This window comes from Macaca thibetana, chromosome 19 (genome assembly GCF_024542745.1).
Source record: "Macaca thibetana thibetana isolate TM-01 chromosome 19, ASM2454274v1, whole genome shotgun sequence".
NCBI lineage: Eukaryota > Metazoa > Chordata > Mammalia > Primates > Cercopithecidae > Macaca > Macaca thibetana.
In genome coordinates this window covers 29030081-29050590 of record NC_065596.1, presented here as the reverse complement: position 1 = coordinate 29050590, position 20510 = coordinate 29030081, and the positions used below count along the sequence as shown (strand labels likewise).

Sequence of the window (20510 nt, the reverse complement as noted above, 5' to 3'; positions counted from 1 at the left end):
CTTCCCAGAGATCGCGGCCCCTGTCTCCCCAGGGAAGGGGGTGGGGGCTCCTAGTATGCCCATCCCTCCCCAGTCCTGGCTCCTCTTCGCCCCTCCTCTCCATTGCCCTTCCCCAAGCAGCTGGCTCAATCAGCGCTCAGAATAACCCCCCCACTCCGCCCCAAAATAACCCACAGCTGTGGCCTGGCCCCCGCGGGGTTAACACTCGCGCTCCCCTCCCTTCCCAGTGGCTGCTCACCCTCCAGCCCCTCCTCTGCCTCTCCCAGACCCACCCCTACCTGGCTTCTGCTCTTAGGGACCCCGGGTCCTGCTCCCTGCCGAGGCCCAGGAGGGCAGCCCCTGGCCCCACCCTTCTCACGGGGGCTGCATGCTCAGTTCCTTCCCACAGGGATTAGGGAGAGCAGCCTCCCCCACTCCAGGGACAGAGGAGGGACATCCCCAGTCCTCCAGGACTCTGAAGGCCCAGCCCCCAGAACCCACACCCTCAGGGATCACAGAGTCCAGCCTCTCGACACCCCCCACCCCCACCCTCGCCTCCATCTCCACCTCCTCATGAGCCTCCGTTTCCACTTCCATCTGCACAAGGCTAAAGTCCCTGACTCTCATCCCCTGCCCTGTCAGGGACTCAGGAGACTGAGCTCCCAGCCTGTCCTTCCTCAGTCAGAAGCGCTATCCCCTACCTCCTCCCATAAAGACCCAGGAGTCCTTCCGGCAGACCCTTCCTCCCCCAGGCCTTGGGAGTCTGGGCATTCGGTCCTATTCTTTCCCAGGACCCAGGAGGCTGGGCCCTCCTGCCCCAAGACTCTGGAACTCCAGTGCCCAGCCTCCTCTCCCCGCAGGAACCAAGAGTCCAGGTCCCCAGCTCCCCTCTTCCCCCAAGGACCCAGGAGTCTGGGTTCCCACTCTTCTCCTCCCTTAAGGTTTCAAACCCCATCATTCCCAACATCCTGGGTGCCCCCCCCAGCCCCAGCCTCCCTAGTCACCCCACTTAGATCCTGTACATAGCACAGCCTGTCCCCAAGCGGGGAGGAGGAGGAGGGTGCCAGAAATTCCTAGGGTGTCCCTGTCTTCATTGCCCCCCACAGCATCCAACACAGAATAGAGAAGCGGCCACTTTGATCAACAGCTCCCCCCCGCAACGTCGAGTTGTGCTGCAGACGGCATCCCGTTTCCTCCCCCCTCACCCCCCAACACACACAACACCGGTCTCTCCCCACCCGAATCCTGATGCTTGGAAGAGGCTGTAAGGGTGTTCCAGAACCTTGAGGAAGGGGTGGGAGCTTGGGGCGAGGGGTGCTGGGGGCCTGGATGCCCTCAAGGTCCTTGGCAGGGGTATTAATAGCAGACTCATAGCTCTGACATGGGAGGGGAGAGCGAGAGGAGAGAGGGAGAGGGCCGGCCGGCGATGGGGAGGACTGATGCAGGGAGGGGGGTACAGGGAGAAGTGAGATAGATGGAGGCACAGGGATATGGGGCATCAGGTATGTGGGGCTGGGGAGAGGGAGTCAAGTGTCAGAGAAATGGGGGGCGTGAAAGGTCTGAGGTGTAGGGACCTAGGAAAAAGGGGCTCAGAGAGGGAGAGAGAGACAGGGTGGAGGAGAGTCCCTGAGGGACAGGGGAGCTAGGTGGGGGTCAAGACCCCTGCCCACCATTCAACCCCCCTCCCTCCAAGAGGCTCCTGGCCAACTTCCCCTGTCCTAGATTTGGGGGTCCACATTCCCACCACCACCCCTGCATCCCCTGTCCCCGCCTTACCTTTTCATGACCCTGTTCTGTTGGGGGGATGGTGGGGGGGCCAGGACCGGAACCTGGTGTCCAGTGACCCCAAGATTCCGAGGAGGGCTCAGAGAGCCGATGTCGGGGGGCAGGCCCCGGGGCGGCAGCAGTGGTGGTGGCGGCAGCAGCGGCAGCCCAGACCTCCTGTCTGTCCCTGGCTCCGTCTCTCCTTCCTCTTCCTTGGTCCTGTCCTGCCCTGTCTCTCCCGCAAGGTTGCGGCCACCTGGACTAGGCGAGGACGTGGCTACACATGTTGCTCTGGAAGTTGGGCCCCGGACATTGCGGAGGCTGTCGGGGTGTCCTCTTGCTGCCCCGACCCCGTGGGGATCCCCCCTCCGCCCACCCGGGGTGCCCCCCTCTGCCGCTTCAGCCCCGGCTCCTCCCCCCTTTCCATGTGTCCAGTCCCGCCTCTCCCTGGCTCACTCGCACCCCCGCTTTGTGCCCTCAGCCCCCCCACCCCCCCTTCCAGCGTCTGTGTCTGTCTGTCTGTCTGGGTCACCTCTGAAGCTGGTGGCTAGTGTGTGTGTGTGTGTGTGAGGAGCGGGAGATTGCCTGCTTAGGGAACTGCTTTTCCCTTCCTCGCTTGGCCACCTCCAGACCCCCCCAGATGCCCCCACTCTCAAACACAGGCAGAAACGCACACACGCACACATGCACGACCTCACTTCCCTGGGATTCCCCAACACCCCCAGAGCTTGAGGAGGGACACACACAGACACACACACACAGAGTGGGGGGTCTAATGGGGGCCAGGCTGCCACTGCCAATAGGGGCTGTTTGGACAGACAGGAGGACACAGGCAGCCGGGGACGCCCAGACGCCTGGCCGGACGCAGGCAGGAGGCACAGAACCCAGGTACACACCATCCATCTGGCTTTGGGGGGGCCGGGGGGAAGGAGTGGGGGCCCCATGACACCCAGGCAGGCGGCTCAGGGTCGGTATAGACAGACAGACCCCTCCCTCCCTCCACCGCCGCAGCGCTTACAGACACACCCCCCCTCCACCAGCCAGCCTCAGACACCCGGACATACAGATCCTCACCGGGCAGATGGCAGACGCTCAAGAGACCCCTGGGGGCCAGGCGGACCCACCCAGGCGACACCCCCCAGCAGGGCACCGGTGGCCGAGGGAGGCTGCGGGAGGCTGCGGGCGAGGGTGGCGGCGGCGGCCGCGGCTTGGAGGAGCCGGAGCGGGAGGGACTCACACACTTGCTGTGTTCTCGCACACACACACTCACTCGGGATGCGATTAACATTCAGTCCCCGTCCGCCACTGCCGGGAGACCCACAGCCCCCCCTCCTGGCCTCCCTGGGGACCCCTCCTCCTGCTAGGCTTGGGGAGGGGGCCGCCCCCCACCCCAGCTACCAGCCTCTGCCTTCCTCCTGGGACAGGGGAGTGAGGGGCTGAAAATAAAACGGAAGGAAGAAGTCGGGTTGGGGACTGAGCAGGGACTCAGAACCCGGTATGGAGACATCAGCTTCAGAGCTAGACTTCAGGTCTGGGGGTTGTTGCCTTCTGCCCCATCCCTGCCTTGAGGCTCTGGAAACAGGAGGCCTTTCCCTGACTTCAGTGTTCGCCATACTAAGACCCAATCTGTGGCTTTTATTGCCCCACAAGGCCAGGCCTGAAAACCAGGTCTCCACCGTGGACCCAGGAGTCCCGCCCCCCAGTCCCTTCTCCCTCAGACCCAGGAGTCCCCTCTCCACTGGGACCCAGGGATTTGGGGCCCGCCTCCAAGTCAGAGTCTCTTTTAAGGACTCTGTCATCCAGACTCTCCCCCAGTACAAGCCACCTTCAGGGACCCAAGACTCGTGGATGTCCCCCTTGGACCCAGTCCTTCCAACCCTCTGAAGAAACCAACATGCCTGCTCCCCTTCTTTTATTGAGGGACCCTGGCCTCCATCACCTGTGGGTACCCCATCATCCAGAAGGGAAGCAGCATCTGTCTCCTCGTAGACGCAGGAGTCCAGACCACAGGCTGTTCCCCGAGGGTCCCACACCCAGATGCCCACTATTCCCCTCCTAGGGGGCTGGGCCCGGCACTTTTATAAAGCCACCTGTGCGGCTCTAGGGTAGAGCATGGGGCAGGACCGCTGGGCCTCTGAGGGTGGAAGAGGGTGTGTGTGTGTGTGGGCAGGGCAGAAATTCTGGAGCAGGGAGGAAGCCAGGGCCAGGGGCTCCTGAGATAGTTTGGGTCAGAGTTTCAGCCTTGAGCTTCCTGGGTGGGGTTCCTGTTTCCTTCATCCTCAAGGTCTGGGAGAGCAGAGTGAGGTGCACATTGCTGAAAAAGAAGAGAATCAGGGCCTAAATGTGTGGGTCGTAAAGGGAGAAAGAAACCGTAGATCTAGATTCTTAAGGTTAGGAAGCTTGAGCCATAAGATGGTGGGGGTGGGACCCTAAGTTCCAAAGAACAGCATCCTAGGAGGGAAAAGGGCTGCGGCCCTGGACTGCTGAGTCTCAGGGAGGAGGGGCTGGGGCCCTGGACTCCTGGGTCTGAGGGAGGAGGGGCTGGGGGTCTGGACTCCTGGGTCTGAGGGAGGAGGGGCTGGGGGTCTGGACTCCTGGGTCTGAGGGAGGAGGGGCTGGGGGCCTGGACTCTTGGGTCTGAGGGAGGAGGGGCTGGGGCCTGGACTCTTGGGTCTGAGGGAGGAGGGGCTGGGTGTCTGGACTCCTGGGTCTGAGGGAGGAGGGCTGGGTGTCTGGACTCCTGGGTCTGAGGGAGGAGGGGCTGTGGGGACTGGACCCCTGGGTCTGAGGGAGGAGGGGCTGGAGGCCTGGACTCCTGGGTCTGAGGGAGGAGGGGGTTGGGGGCCTGGACTCCTGGGTCTGAGGGAGGAGGGGGCTGGAGGCCTGGACTCCTGGGTCTGAGGGAGGAGGGCTGGGTGTCTGGATTTCTGGGTCTGAGTGAGGAGGACCTGGGGGTCTTGAACTCCTGGGTCTGAGGGAGGAGGGGCTGGGGGCCTGGACTCCTGGGTCTGAGGGAGGAGGGGCTGGGGGCCTGGACTCCTGGGTCTGAGGGAGGAGGGGGTTGGGGGCCTGGACTCCTGGGTCTGAGGGAGGAGGGGCTGGGGATCTGGACTCCTGGATCTGAGGGAGGAGGGGCTGGGGGCCTGGACTCCTGGGTCTGAGGGAGGAGGGGCTGGGGGCCCTGGACTCCTGGGTCTGAGGGAGGAGGGAGCTGGGGCCTGGACTCCTGGGTCTGAGGGAGGAGGGGCTGGGGATCTGGACTCCTGGATCTGAGGGAGGAGGGGCTGGGGGCCTGGACTCCTGGGTCTGAGGGAGGAGGGGCTGGGGGCCCTGGACTCCTGGGTCTGAGGGAGGAGGGAGCTGGGGCCTGGACTCCTGGGTCTGAGGGAGGAGGGGCTGGGGGCCTGGACTCCTGGGTCTGAGGGAGGAGGGGCTGGGGGCCTGGACTTCTGGGTCTGAGGGAGGAGGGGCTGGGGGCCTGGACTTCTGGGTCTGAGGGAGGAGGGGCTGGGGGCCTGGACTCCTGGGTCTGAGGGAGGAGGGGCTGGGGGCCTGGACTTCTGGGTCTGAGGGAGGAGGGGCTGGGGGCCTGGACTCCTGGGTCTGAGGGAGGAGGGGATGGGGGCCTGGACTCCTGGGTCTGAGGGAGGAGGGGCTGGGGACCTAGACTGCTGGGTCTGACGAACGGGCTGGGGCCTTGAGTCCTGGGTCTAGGGGAGGAAGTGGGTGGGGTATCTTTCTTGTCTTCTGGGGGATTGGAGCTAGAGTGCCTGAAAGGGGCAGAAGCTGGCAGCTGAGCCTCTGGGTTCCTGCAGGATTTTTAAAGCTCAGAGGGCAGCCTCTACATCCCTGCAAGGGCTGAGGGTGGTGTACTAGACTGCGTCCCTTCCAGAGACACAGACTGCCTGGGCAAGCCGGTGCCGGATTTGGCACTTTCCGAACCCTGCGACCCTCCCAAGTTCCTAAGGGGCAGCTTTGGGGGTGCATTTAGCGCCGCCACGGCAAAGCAGGAGGTGGACGATAGGGGGCGCCGGGGATCCGGGCCCCGCCCTCGGGGGCGGAGCCTCCCGGCCCGGACTCCTCCCCCTCCCGCTCTCCTCCCTCTTCCCGGCTCCAGCTCCGCCGCCAGCTCCGGCCTTTGCTCCCCCTCCCAGAGTCCCCTCCCCGGAGCGGAGCGCACCTAGGGTCCCTCTCCCTTTCCCCCAGCCCAGCCTCCCGTTCAGACCAGCAGCCTCGGGGGGCAGCCCCCCGCCAGCCTGCCTCCCTCCCACTCAGCCCTGCCAGGGCCCCCCAGCCATGAATCTCTTCCGATTCCTGGGAGACCTCTCCCACCTCCTCGCCATCATCTTGCTACTGCTCAAAATCTGGAAGTCCCGCTCGTGTGCCGGTGAGAGGCCCACCAGGGCTGGCGAAGGAGAGAGATTGAGGGCGGGGGCTGGGGGCGTCCCAGGACTCAGGCAGGGTTTGGGGGCACTAGGGGCACAGGTTCCACCCCCACTGCTTGCTGGGGGATCTCTCTTCTAGGTTCTGGGTCTCCAGGGGATCAGCTCCCTTCCCCAGACTGGCGGGGGTGCATACAGTTTGATGTGAATGGCTTTAGGCCCCCAATTCAGCCACCCCCAGCCTCAGTCTGGGCAGCCCGAGGGTTCACGGACCGGGAACAGGGAACCATGGCAGGCGGGGAGGTGGCTGTGAGTTGGTGACGTGGACCGTGGCGGCCAGGAAGGGAACGGGAGGAAGGTGACCAGATCGGGGGGCTGAGGTCAGGGGAGGTCCTCCCTAGGCCCCACCTCAGGTCCGGACTGAAGGAGGACCCTGAGGGGGTCAGGGGTGGCCATGAGGCCTAGTCTGGGACGGAGCCTCGGGCTGGAGTAGCTTCGGGGGCCTGGGCTGCCCCCTGGCTGTGGGCCGTGGGAAAGGGCCCTGATGAGGCGGGGCGGGCTGGGGAGGCCTCCGGGGACAGCTGCACTCCAGAGCTGCCTCCAGGCTGGTCCCGGGCGCCGTGCCTTAGTTTATTGCCCATGCAGCCCACCCCCAGCCTCCTCTCTCTTTTGCTCGCTCTCTCTCTCTCTCCCTCTCTCTCTTTCCCTCTCTCTGTCTCTCTCTGGACCACAGGAATTTCAGGGAAGAGCCAGGTCCTGTTTGCTGTGGTGTTCACTGCCCGATATCTGGACCTCTTCACCAACTACATCTCACTCTACAACACGTGTATGAAGGTAGAGACTCCTCCCCACCCCTCTGGCCCCCACTGAAGCACTGGAGCCGGGTGTGGGTCCCAGACTCCTGAGTCTGAGGGAGGAGGGGCTGGGGGCCTGCACTCCTGGGTCTGAGGGAGGAGGGGCTGGGGGCCTGCACTCCTGGGTCTGAGGGAGGAGGGGCTGGGGGCCTGGACTCCTGGGTCTGAGGGAGGAGGGGCTGGGGGCCTGCACTCCTGGGTCTGAGGGAGGGGTCTGGACTCCTGGGTCTGAGCCTGCTGGGGCACAGACTCTGGCCTGTGAGTTGAGGCCCCTTCTCATCATCCTCCTCCTCAGGTGGTCTACATAGCCTGCTCCTTCACCACGGTCTGGTTGATTTATAGCAAGTTCAAAGCCACTTACGATGGGAACCATGACACATTCAGAGTGGAGTTCCTGGTCGTTCCCACAGCCATTCTGGCATTCCTGGTCAATCATGACTTCACCCCTCTGGAGGTAGGCGCCTTGCTGTGACTCCTTATTTGGGGGGATGGTTGTGGCAGAGTAGCGGTGACAGGAGACCCTCTCACAGGCTTCCTTCTGCAGGCTATGCCCAAACTGCCTTATTTTAGGACGCATAAGTTCAGTGCATGGGCTGTGGGGTCAGAGGAGATTCACACAACAGCAGCAAGACTCACTATGTGTCAGTCACTACCCTAAGCATTTCACCTACTTACCTTTCTCAGCAGCCCCATTTTACAGATGAGGAAACTGAGGCTTAGGGATCCTTTTTTTTTTTTGGAGGCAGAGTCTCACTCTGTTGCCCAGGCCGAAGTGCAGTGGCACGATCTCGGCTCACTGCAACCCCCGCCTCCCAGGTTCAAGCAATTATCCTGCCTCAGCCTCCCGAGTAGTTGGGAAGACAGGTGCACATCACCATGCTCTGCTAATTTTTGTATTTTTAGTCGAGACAGGGTTTCGCATGTTGACCAGGCTGGTCTCAAACTCCCAAATAATCTGCCTCTCTTGGCCTCCCAAAGTGCTGGGATTATAGGTGTGAGCCACCACACCTGGCCCAGCCTTCCTGAATTTGAATTCCAAATCTGCTAGTTTCTTTTTTCTTTCTTTCTTTTTTCTGAAACAGCCTCGCTTGGTTGCCCAGACTGGAGGCAGTGGCACGATTCTGGCTCACTGCAACCTCCACCTTCCAGGTTCAAGTGATTGTCCTGCCTCAGTCTCCTGAGTAGCTGAGATTGCAGATTTGCCCACCACCACGCCAGTATAATTTTTGTATTTTTAGTAGAGACAGGGTTTCAACATATTGGCCAGGCTGGTCTCGAACTCCTGACCTCAGGCATGAGCCACCATGCCTGGCCCCAAATCTGCTAGTTTCTATTAGCATGATCCTGGGCATGTGACTTGACCTCTCTGTACCTCGGTTTCCACATTTGTAAAGTTGTGATCAGGTCATTGTGAGAATTTACTGAGATTTTGGAGCATTGCCTGGTGTCAAAACACATAAAGACTCTAGAATCAGAGTGTAAAGATTTGGATCCTGCCTCTACCACATAGCAGCTATGGGATTCTGGGCAAATCACATAACTACCCTGTGCCTCAGTTTCCTCATCTGTAAAATGGAGATAATCAGTTCCTGTGTCATCGGGTTCAAATGAGAGGTTGGTATGAATAAAGCACAGTGTCTGGGGTGAGGTAGGAAGTGCCGTGTCAGTGTTCGGTGACTGAAGTGTTTAGTCCCATCTCTCATACTTTTAAATGTTTGCTGTTATGATTTTTTTATTCTATGGTGTTTTTGCTGGAACCTGTACAAACTCCTGGGAGGAATTTTGGGAGAACCAATGCTAAGTTTGCGATCTCTTGCGTCCTGGGGCCTGGCAGGAATAATAAATTCAGGGCAACCTTTTCTTACCTATGCCCACTCCTGCCTTATAGGAAGATAGGCCTGGGTGGCCAGATGTGCTGATCTTTTCAACAGAAGCCATAATTCAGGAGTTTTCAGGCAAGATGTCGCATTTTAAAATTTTAGCCACAGATTCAAACTATCTTGCTTTCTTGCTTGCTTTCTTTCTTTTTTCGAGACGGAGTCTCGCTCTGTCGCCCAGGCTGGAGTGATCTTGGCTCACTGCAGCTCCCGCCTCCCGAGTCAAGTGTTTCTCCTGCCTCAGCCTCCTGAGTAGCTGGGATTATAGACGCTTGCCACCATGCTTGGCTAATTTTTGTGTTTTTAGTAGAGATGGGGTTTTGCCATGTTAACCAGGCTGGTCTCAAACTCCTGGTCTTAAGCCATCCTCCCATCTCGGCTTCCCAAAGTGCTAGGACTACAGGCATGAGCCACTGTGCCTGGCCTTCAAAATATAGCTCTAAAAGCACTGTACAGGCCAGACAAATCCAACAGAGGGTGACTTTGGCCCATGGGTCAGAGATACCAGAGGGAGGCTGCATCATACTGTGGCGGGAATCCTGGATTTTGCAAATATATTGTTATCACCTTGCTTGGATCACTTATCCAAGCCCTTGACTTAGCTCATAACTGTCCTGTTGACTAGGGATTACTAGACCCATTTTGAGGATGGGGAGACTGACTGAGGCTGAGGGAGGTAGTGCGGCTTGCTAAAGGTGGAGGAGGCCAGACCAGAACACAGGCCTCTTTTTTTTTTTTGAGCCTTGCTGTGTCGCCCAGACTGGAGTGCGGTGGCATGATCTTAGCTCACTGCAACCTCTGCTTCCCGGGTTCAAGAGAGTCTCATGCCTCAGCATCCCGAGTAGCTGGGATTACAGGCAGCGGCCACCATGCCCAGGTGAAATTTTTTTGTATTTTTAGGAGAGACGGTTTTGCCATGTTGACCAGGGTGGTCTTGAACTCCTGGCCTCAAGTGATCCGCCTGCCTCAGCCTTCCAAAGTGCTGGGATTACAGGTGTGAGCTGCCATGCCTGGCCTAAGGAAAATATTCTTTAAAAATTCAGACAGGCTGGGCGCAGCGGCTCATGCCTGTAATCCCAGAACTTTGGGAGGCTGAGACAGGTGGATCATGGATCACGAGGTCAGGAGTTAAGACCAGCCCGGCCAAGATGCTGAAACCCCATCTCTACTAAAAATACAAAAATTAGCCGGGCGTGGTGGCACGCACCTATAATCTCAGCTACTCGGGAAGCTGAGGCAGGAGAATCACTTGAACCTGGCCAGCAGAGGTTGCAGTGAGCTGAGATCGCACCACTGCATTCCAGCCTGGGTGACAGAGCAAGACACCGTCTCAAAAAAATAAAAAATAAAAAAATAAAAAATTCGACATCATGGAATAGATAAAAATGCAATAGGGCTGGGTGCAGTGGCTCACGCCTATAATCCCAGCACTTTGGGAGGCTGAGATGGGTGGATCACTTGAGGTGAGGAGTTCAAGACCAGCTTGGCCAATGTGGGGAAACCCTGTCTCTACTAAAAAAAAATACAAAAATTAGCTGGGCGTGGTGGTGAGTGCCTGTAATTCCAGGCACTTGGGAGGTTAAGGCAGGAGAATCACTTGAACCCGTGAAGCGGAGGTTTGCAGTGAGCCAAGATTGCGCCACTGCACTCCGGCCTGGGTGACAAGAGCGAAACTCGGCCTCAGGAAAAAAAAAAAAAATGCAACAGACCTTCTATCTCTGCCTGAGCTATGACTCTATTCCCTAAGGGCAACCCCAGGGGTAAGAGTTGAATGGGCATGAATTTCATGGTTTCGTGTCCCAGCAGCATTAACTAACCTGGCTTGACGAGAGCCTCCCTGGAAGATTCTGGAGGATTCTGCAGGATTCTGGGAGCAGGTCCTGGACTCTACCTGCCTCAGTGGGAATCTGGACACGTTTCTTATCCCTTGGGCCTCAGTTTCCTCATCTGTACAATGGGAATGACAATAGTACCTACCTCATGGGGTTAAGGCTCAGGCCAGTGAACACCCTAAGGAGCGGTGCCTTGGATGTCGTAAATGCTAGAAAAGCTGGAGTTGTTATGAACAGGTCCTGGTGCCCCCACCTTCCTCCCACTAACCAAGACAGCCGAGGAGCCACACCTGCCACCTGGCTTTGCACTCTGAGGGGAGGTTTCAGTGTGTCTGCAGATCACACATTACCCCAGGTGGCACTTTCAGGGAGCTGGGGACTGAAAGGGGGCTGGCAGATGTCTTCTCCCCTGTCCCATGATGTCCTGTCCTGCTCATGAATGATGGTTGTCACTGCTCCCTAAATGGTGGCCTGTGCTGAGCACATGGGGACCCCTTTATAGATGCTCGCTCCCATTTCCTCACTCATTCAAGAACTGTACTAGGTGCTACGGACGTGGGGTGAACAAGAAGTAGGATCCTAGCCTTCACGGAGCTCAATTGCTGGTGCGGGTGGCCAGGAAGGAGATAAGATGGTGTGACAGTCCTGGGGGAAGGATGGCCAGGGAGGGTCCCTCTCACGAGGTGACTGATGAGCTGAGGCTGGGCGAATATGGAGTAGGCAGATGTGTGACAGTGTGGGGAAGAGCTTTTCCTGCTGCGGGAACAGCATGTGCAACATGCCGCAAGAAATGGCATGTGGGCCGGGCGCGGTGGCTCATGCCTGTAATCCCAGCACTTTGGGAGGCCGAGGCGGGCAGACCACCTGAGGTCAGGAGTTCGAGACTAGCCTGGCCAACATGGTGAAACCCTGTCTCTACTGAAAATACAAAAATTAGCTGGGTGTGGTGGCAGGCGCCTGTAATCCCAGCTACTCAGGAGGCTGAGGCGGGAGAATCACTTGAACCCAGGAGGCAGAGGTTGCAGTGAGCTGAGATCGCTCCACTGCACTCTAGCCTGGGTGACAGAGTGAGACTCCATCTCAAAAAGAAGAAAAAGGAAGGGAAATTTCCAAGGCAAGATTCCAGCCCAGCCTGCCTTTCAGAGAGGCTCGACTGCAAAGTGTTCATGAGGACGGACCGCAGATCCTTGGTTCGAATCATTGCTCTGCTGCTTGCTGGCTACATGGTCTTGGGCGAGTATCTTACCTTCTCTGGTGTCAGTTTCCTCATCTGTAGAATAAGTGTGCTAATCATAGGATCTCCTCGCCGGGCCATGGTGATGATTAAATCAGTAACTCAGGCAGAACTGTGTGTGGCACGTGGCAGCGCCTGGACTACCTCCCTTCTCTCTCCACCTTCGCAGCACCTGTAACTGCCATGTCGTCCTCTGCCTTCTCTCCCGCCCTGTCCCCTCCCACCTCATCCTGTCCTTGGTCTCTCTGCAGATCCTCTGGACCTTCTCCATCTACCTGGAGTCGGTGGCCATCTTGCCGCAGCTGTTCATGGTGAGCAAGACTGGCGAGGCGGAGACCATCACCAGCCACTACTTGTTTGCGCTGGGCGTTTACCGCACGCTCTATCTCTTCAACTGGATCTGGCGCTACCATTTCGAGGGCTTCTTCGACCTCATCGCCATCGTGGCAGGCCTGGTCCAGACAGTCCTCTACTGCGATTTCTTCTACCTCTATATCACCAAAGGTAGCCGGGATGTGGGGCGGCTGGACGGGAACCTCCTATTTCTGCGGCTCCTGCCCTCCCTGGAGCCTGGGGTCTGTCTCCTTACCCCTGTATTATGCAAAGGAGGGAGCGTTTCTTCACCTGGTTTCTGGGGTTGCAGGCCCACCATCCTCCTAGGAATTCAGACCGTTAGCCTCTGTCCTTAGCCCCCGTGTCACTTGGAGTGCAGGCCAGGCAGGGCAGGGACTCAGCCCACTGAGATTCGTTCATTTATTCATTCAACGAACGTATTGAGTACTTTCTGTGTCCCCAGCCAGGTGCTAGGCTCTGGGGATACAGTAGGAGGAGAAAAGACAGACAAAGACCTCCATTTCCCTTTTATTCTGGTGGAGGAGATGGTGAATGAACAAGTAAAGAGAGATAATCGATCGGGCGTGGTGGTTCACGCCTATAAACCCAGCACTTTGAGAGGCCACAGCGGGCGGAAGGCTTGAGCCCAGGAGTTTGAGACTAGCCTGGGCAACATGGCGAGTCCCTGTCTCTACAAAAAAATAGAAAAATTAGCTGGGTGTTGTGGCATGCACCTGTGGTTCCAGCTACTCAGGAGGCTGAGGTGGGAGGATCCCCTGAGTCTGGGAAGTTCAAGCCTGCAGTGAGCTGTGATTGCCTGGGTGACAGAGTGAGACCCTGTCTCAGAAAAACAAAACAAAACAAAAACCCTTAAAAAATACATAGAAAGAGAATTGGCCAGGCACAGTGGCTCATGCCTGTAATCCCAACACTTTGGGAGAGTGCTTAAGCCTAGGAGTTCCAGAGCAACATAGCAAGACCCTGTCACTACAACAAATAAAACATTAAAAAATTAGCTGGGCATGGTGGTGCATGCCTGTGGTCCCAGCTCCTTAGGAGGCTGAGGTGGGCGAATTGCTTGAGGAGGTCAAGGCTGCAGGGAGCTGTGACTATGCCACCGCACTCCAGCCTGGGCTATAGAGTGGGATGCTGTCTCAAAAAAAGAAAGAGAATTGCCAGTAGCGAGAAGGGGTAGGAAAGAAAGAAACCAGGAATGTATTTGTGAGTCCTGGGGACCTCCCTCCCTGTGGACCTGCCCATCTAGTGTGCCTGCCCTGCTCTGGCTGTGGGAGACTGTCCCCTCCCTGCAGGGGCCCCAGCGGTAACGTCCTCCCTGTTTTCTCTCCTCACAGTCCTAAAGGGGAAGAAGTTGAGTTTGCCGGCATAGCCCCGGTCCTCTCCATCTCTCTCCTCGGCAGCGGCGGGAGGCAGAGGAAGGCGGCAGAAGATGAAGAACTTTCCCATCCAGGGGTGACTTTTTTAAGAGCCCACCTCTCGCGCTCCCCATCCCGCCTCCTGCCGGGTTTCAGGGGGACAGTGGAGGATCCAGGTCTTGGGGAGCTCAGGACTTGGGCTGTTTGTAGTTTTTTGCCTTTTAGAGAAGAAAAAAAAAAAATCTTTCCACTCTTTAGTTTTTGATTCTGATGACTTGTTTTTCTTCTACTTTGTGGCCCCAATTTTTATAAAGTGTTTTTGAGTGTCCTGGGGGCCGGGGCAGGGTCCAAGATCTTTTCCCTTCCCCAGGCCCCTCGGCTCCCTCCCAGATCCCACCCCCAGCCCCACTGGTTGCCAAACACTAAATCTGCCGACACCCATCTGCCCCACCTCCTGCCATGGCCATGAACCGCAACCCCCCCTAAATTTCTAGGTTGGGGATAGGGAGAAAGGGAGGCCCAGGAAGGTCTCCCCTGATTTTTTTTCATAGTAATTTTTTCCCCCAGAGTTTGAGTTTTTTGGTCTTCTCATGGTTTTTTGGCAAATTAGGGGGGCCCGGGGCTCAAGTGCAGGAAGGGGGCTGGGCCGAGGGTCCCATGGCTCTCACACCATGTTTTTGTACAGAACTGATGGTTGATCCTTTGTTCTCTTGAAATAAACAGAAGAAAATGAAACCTTTCTTTCGCTGCTCCTTGCCGCTCTGTCTCTGGCGTGTGTGGGGTCTCGCCCCTGCCCTTCTTTCTGCTTCTGCTTTTGCCTTGTTGACCATCTGCAGGCGACGAGGCCTGGGAGGAGCAGGAAGAGGAGAAACTGGGTCTCCCAAGACTCTCAGCTGTGCAGTTCCTTGCGGTGCTGCTGGGAAGAAGTTTTGGAGAGAATCTTGAAGAGTCTTCTTACCTTGGCACAGAACTTGTCTGATGGTTCTCCAAACCCTCAGGGTTGCAGAGGACCTTCAGGAGCATTGGCTGGGCATGGTGGCTCATGCCTGTAATCCCAGCACTTTGGGAGGCCGAGGCAGGTGGATCACCTGAGGTCAGGATCACCGGCCTGGCCAACATGGCGAAACCCTGTCTCTACTAAAAATACGAAAAAAATTAGCTGGGCGTGGTGGTGCACACCTGTAGTCCCAGCTACTCAGGAGGCTGAGGCAGGAGAATTGCTTGAACCCAGGAGGCGAAGGTTTCAGTGAGCCGAGATTGCGCCACTGTACTCCAGCCTGGGCGACAGAGTGAGACTCCATCTCAAAACAAAACAAAAAAAAAGAGCATGTATGTCAGGGACCACACGTGGGCAGCCCCCATCCCACCCTAACTTGACATTTTTTGTTGAGGCATTGTTTTCTTAAAAAAATAATGGGTCGCTAGCCTTTAAAAACCAGATTTTCACATTAAAGTCTAGAATCTAGATTTCTGGCTTCTCTTGAAAAAAAAAAAAAAAAAACCATCAGTCTAACAATGCTGGGTCCTCATTTCTGGATGGCAACAGATGGCTGGATCTGAATGGATGGGACGCAGCTCTTTTCACCACAGTCCCCAGGACTTGGCTGCAGGCTTGTTACATTTATTATTGGGCTGAGGCCATGTGGTTATTTTTGTTTGTTTGCGAAGTTAAGAGGAAAGTGAAATATTTTCCTTGTCTCTCTCCAGATTGGCCTCACACCTGGCCTACTTTCTTCACTTATGTTACCTGCCTGGCTGTTGTTAGCTTTTGGATTTTTGACCCTTGACTAGGTCAAACTTCCTAGATGTCCTCTAAGACCTTCCTAAACTGTATAACTGCCTGCGGCTTCCCTGGAGCCTGGCTCTGGAAGCCTGAGGAGGCCGGGAGCTGGCGTTTCCTGAGCTCTTGAAATGGGCCAGGCCCTGTGTGTTGCGTGGATGAGCTCCTGCGACCCTCACGGTGTCCCTACAGAGGGAGCAGTTTGTGGATGAGGAAACAGGTTCAGAGGGGTGAGTGGCAAAGGTGGGCTCTGCACCTGGGCTTTGTGATGCTAGAGCTTGTGTGTTTAACCAACGCTATGTGGTTTTTCAGTGTTTTTTGTTGTTGTTGTTTATTTCTCTTAAGTCAAGGGACCTTCTGTTTAGATTTGTGCCTGGAAGCCGAATATGGAAAACAGGAGCAGGGCTGCTCACTCGCTGGGGTTGACTGGGGAAGGGGTTGTATTGCTGCCTGCTCAACCCAAGCCACCTGTTTTTTTTCTTTTTTTTTTTTTCTCACTCTCCCAGGCTGGAATGCTGTGGCACGATCTTCTCTCACTGCAACCTCTGCCTCCCTGGTTCAAGTGATTTTCCTACCTCAGCCTCCAGAGTAGCTGGGACTACAGGCATGTACCATCAAACCTGGCTAATTTTTTTTTTTTTTTTTTTGAGACAGAGTCTTCCTCTGTTACCCAGGCCGGACTGCGGTGATGCGATCTCACCTCGCTGCAACCTCCGCCTCCTGGGTTCAAGCAATTCTCCTGCCTCAGCCTCCCAAGTAGCTGTGACTACAGGTGCCCGCAACCACACACAGCTAATTTTTGTATTTTTTAGAGACGGGGTTTCACCATGTTAGCCAGGCTGGTCTTAAACTCCCAACCTCAGGTGATCCACCTGGCTCAGCCTCCCAAAGTTGCTGGGATTAAGGGTGTGAGCGACCGCACCCGGTCTAATTTTTGTATTTTTTGGTAGAGACAGGATTTCACCATGTTGGCCAGGCTGGTCTCAAACACTCCTGACTTCAAGTCTTCCAGCCTCAGCCTCCCAAAGTGCTGGGATTACAGGCATGAGCCACCACACCCAGCCCCGAGGCATCTCTTTTTTTTTGCTTTTTTGTTTTTTTGAGAGAGAGAGTCTTGCTTCATGGCCCAGGTTGGAGTACAGTGGCACAATCTCAGCTCACTGCAACCTCTGCCTCCCAGGCTCAAGCGATTCTCCTGCCTCAGCCTCCCGAGTAGCTGGGACTACAGGTGCCTGCCACTGTGCCCAGCTGATTTTCTTTTTTTTTTTTTTTTGAGACGGAGTCTCGCTCTGTCGCCCAGGCTGGAGTGCAGTGGCCGGATCTCAGCTCACTGCAAGCTCCGCCTCCCGGGTTTACGCCATTCTCCGGCCTCAGCCTCCTGTGTAGCTGGGACTACAGGCGCCCGCCACCTCGCCCGGCTAGTTTTTTGTATTTTTTAGTAGAGACGGGGTTTCACCATGTTAGCCAGGATGGTCTTGATCTCCTGACCTCGTGATCCACCCGTCTCGGCCTCCCAAAGTGCTGGGATTACAGGCTTGAGCCACCGCGCCCGGCCTTTTTTTTTTTTTTTAATATAAAGTATTGCTCTGTCACCCAGGCTGGAGTGCAGTGGCGCAATCTTGGCTCACTGCAAACTCTGCCTCCCAGATTCAAGCAGTTCTCTGCCTCAGCCTCCCAAGTAGCTGAGATTACAGGTGCCCACCACCACATCTGGCTAATTTTTGTATTTTTAGTAGAGACGGGGTTTCATCATCTTGGCCAGGCTGGTCTTGAACTCCTTCCCTAGTGATCCACCTGCCTCGGCCTCCCAAAGTACTGGGATTACAGGTGTGAGCCACTGTGCCCAGCCCAATTTTTGTATTTTTTAGAGATGGGGTTTCACCATGTTGGCCAGGCTGGTCTTGAATTCCTGACCTGAGGCGATCCACCCGCCTTGGCCTCCCAAAGTGCTGGGATTATAGGCATGAGCCACCGTGCCTGGCTGGCATCTCTTTGAAGAGTCTGAAAAGCATCCATCTGAATCCGGTTCAATTATTTAGCTGAATGCAGTGGCTCACGCCTGTAATCCCAGCACTTTGGAAAGTGGAGGTGAGAGAATTATTCGGGCCCAGGAGTTCAAGACCAGCCTGAGCAAAAGAGTGAGACACCCTCTTTAAAACAAACAAAAAAAAGAGGCCGGACGTGGTGGCTCACGCCTCTAATCCCAGCACTTTGGGAGGCCAAGGTGGGTGGATCACGAGGTCAGGAATTCGAGATCAGCCTGGCCAACATAGTGAAACCCCATCTCTACTACAAATACAAAAATTAGCTGGGTGGCATGCGCCTGTAGTCCCAACTACTCAGGAGGCTGAGGCAGGCGAATCACTTGAACCTGGGAGGCAGAGGTTGCGGTGAGCCGAGACTGAGCCATTGCACTCCAGCCTGGGTGACAGAGTGAGACTCCATCTCAAAAAAAATAAATAAATAAAAAACAAAAAACTAACCGGGCATGGCGGCCTGCACCTTTGGTCCCAGCTACTCAGGAGGCTGAGGTGGGAACAGCCTGGGCAACAGAGATCCTGTCTTTGAAAAAAAAAAAAAAATCTAATTATTTAGTTTTATAGCCAATACAACTCGGGCCCAGTGACACACCCAAGCTTATCCAGAGGGATGTCTAGCGCTGAGTCCTTTCATTTCCGTGTCAGAATACTTCCTGTCTCCCTGCGCTGCTGCTGTTTTCTCTCTATGCCCAGCGGGACCACGTAGTTATTTTTTTTTTTTTTTTTTTTTTTTTTTTGAGACAGAATCTTGCTCTATCGCCCAGGCTGGAGTGCAGTGGCGCGATCTTGGCTCACTGCAAGCTCCGTCTCCCGGGTTCACGCCATTCTCCTGCCTCAGCCTCCCGAGTAGCTGGGACCACAGGCGCCCGCCACCAGGCCTGGCTAAGTTTTTGTATTTTTAGTAGAGACGGGGTTTCACCGTGTTAGCCAGGATGGTCTCGATCTCCTGACCTCGTGATCTGCCTGCCTCGGCCTCCTAGAGTGCTGGGATTACAGGCGTGAGCCACCGCGCCCGGCCTCACGTAGTTATTTCTACACCTCCAGGTACAGGGCCAGCCACACAGGAAGCCTCCAGAAAAGGACTAATGGAACCCAAATTTGATTCCCCACATCTCGTATCCTTTCGTCCGCTTTGTGAACTAGTGCTCTGCAGGCCACGATGGCCCCGGGCGGTGTGTTTCATTTGGCCTACCCAACGTTTATTTTGTATTTGTTGCCCACCGATTTCAATTTCTTTTTTTGAGATGGAGTCTTGCTCTGTCACCCAGGCTGAAGTGCAGTGGCGCCATCTCGGGTCCCTGCAACCTCCGCCTCCTGGGTTCAAGCAATGCTCCTGCCTCAGCCTCCTGAATAGCTGGGACTACAGGTACCTGCTGGTTGTCGTTAATTTTCGTATTTTTACAAATACAAATTGTAAATTTTGTATTTGTTAATTTTTGTGTTTTTTGGTTAATTTTTGTATTTTTAGTAGAGGTGGGGTTTCACCATGTTGGTCAGGCTGGTCTTGAACTCCTGACCTTGTGATCCACCCACCTCGGCCTCCCAAAGTGCTGGGATTATAGGTGTGAGTCACCGCACCTGGCCTGATTTCACATTTTATTTTATTTTATTTAGAGACGGAGTCTCACTCTGTCGTCCAGGCTGGAGTGCAGTGGCGCGATCTCAGCTCACTGCAACCTCCCCTCCTGGGTTCAAGCGATTCTCCTGCCTCACCCTCCTGAGTAGCTGGGATTACAGGCGCCCGCCACCATGCCCGGCGAATTTTTATATTTTTAGTAGAGACGGGGTTTCACCATGTTAGCCAGGATGGTCTCAAACTCCTGACCTCATGATCCACCCGCCTCGGCCTCCCGAAATGCTGGGATTACAGGCGTGAGCCACCGCGCCCGGCAGATTTCACATTTTAAAACTCTCTCACAGAATGGATGTCCAAATTGTCGTAGAAAAACTGGAGTTTCTATAGCTGCACTGTCTGGTAGGGTGGCCAGTGGTTATGTGTGACCGTTGAGCCCCTGAAACCTGGCGAGTCCACACTGAGGCGTGCTATTGGTGTAAATACACAATGGGTTTCAAAAACTTAGTACCAAAGAGTGGAAAATGCCTCACTAATTATTTTTATGTTGATTACATGTTGAAATGATATTTTGGATATATTGACATAAATAAAATATAAAAATTAATTTCACTTGTTTCATTTTACTTTTTTCTTTTTTGAGACAGAGTCTCGTTCTGGAGTGCAGTGGCGTAATCTTGGCTCACAGCAACCTCCACCTCCTGGTTTCAAGTGATTCTCGTGCCTCAGACTCCCAAGTGGCTGGGATTACAGGCACACCTGACTAATTTTTGTATTTTTAGTAGAGACGGGGTTTCACCATGTTGGTCAGGCTGGTCTTGAACTTCTGGCCTCCTCAAGTCATCCGCCCACCTTGGCCTTTCAAAGTGCTGGGATTACAGGCATGAGCCACCACATCCAGCCTTGTTTTACTTTTCTCAATGTGGCCACTAGACTATTTTAAACTCTCCTTGGGTGTCACATCAGATTTCAAGTGGACAGCACTGTTCTAGAAACCCCAGGCTGGCCAAGTGGTGGCTCATGCCTAGAATCCCAGCACTTTGGGAGGCCAAGGCAGGAGGACTGCTTGAACCCAGGAGTTCAAGACCAGCCTGGGCAACAGTGAGATCCCATCTCTTCAAAAAATTGAAAAATTAGCTGGGAGTGGCGGCACACACCTGTAGTCCCAGCTACTTTGGGGCTTGAGGCAGGAGGATTGCTTGATGCCAAGAGGTCAAGGCTGTAGAGAGCTATGATTGTACCACTGCACTCCAGTCTGGGCTGCAAAGCAAGATGCCATCTCAGAAAGAAAAGAAAAGAAAAGAAACTTCAGCGCACCGAATGTGCGCTGATTGGAGGCTGCCCCTCCTGGACGTGGCCCTGTCCCCACTACTCCCTTAATAGGCGCTTCACCCACTGGGGTTTCCTGCCTGGCTCCTACAGGTCGGAATGTTTGTGGCCTGTGCCTGAGTCCCCCGCTTACCACTGGGGTTCTCCTGGAATAAAAACCC

The 20510-nt window shown here is 55.6% G+C and overlaps 4 protein-coding genes across 5 annotated transcripts in view; 2 read left to right on the top strand and 2 right to left on the bottom strand.

Annotated features, from left to right (window-relative positions):
* GRIN2D (glutamate ionotropic receptor NMDA type subunit 2D) overlaps positions 1-2094 on the bottom strand; it is a 54814-nt gene extending 52720 nt beyond the window's left edge. The window contains exon 1 of the mRNA XM_050772376.1: positions 1756-2094. The gene's annotated coding sequence lies outside the window, so the exon portion shown is untranslated. The remainder of the gene's footprint in view (positions 1-1755) is intronic.
* The window catches only part of GRWD1 (glutamate rich WD repeat containing 1), a 152411-nt gene that overhangs the window by 63103 nt on the left and 68798 nt on the right, over positions 1-20510 (bottom strand). The window lies entirely within an intron of this gene.
* TMEM143 (transmembrane protein 143) overlaps positions 1-20510 on the top strand; it is a 170232-nt gene that overhangs the window by 110985 nt on the left and 38737 nt on the right. The gene's annotated exons all lie outside the window — the stretch shown is intronic.
* KDELR1 (KDEL endoplasmic reticulum protein retention receptor 1) lies at positions 1453-14363 on the top strand. 2 transcript variants are annotated; one of them, XM_050772521.1, is made up of 6 exons: positions 1453-1481; positions 2562-2631; positions 6859-6959; positions 7275-7433; positions 12174-12426; positions 13608-14363. In XM_050772521.1, the coding sequence occupies exons 1-6, from the start codon at positions 1470-1472 to the stop codon at positions 13640-13642; spliced, it is 630 nt and encodes a 209-aa protein (XP_050628478.1). In that variant the 5' UTR covers positions 1453-1469; the 3' UTR covers positions 13643-14363. The 2 variants fall into 2 exon arrangements, with proteins under 2 accessions (XP_050628478.1, XP_050628477.1); XM_050772520.1 differs by lacking the exons at positions 1453-1481; positions 2562-2631 and adding an exon at positions 5820-6130.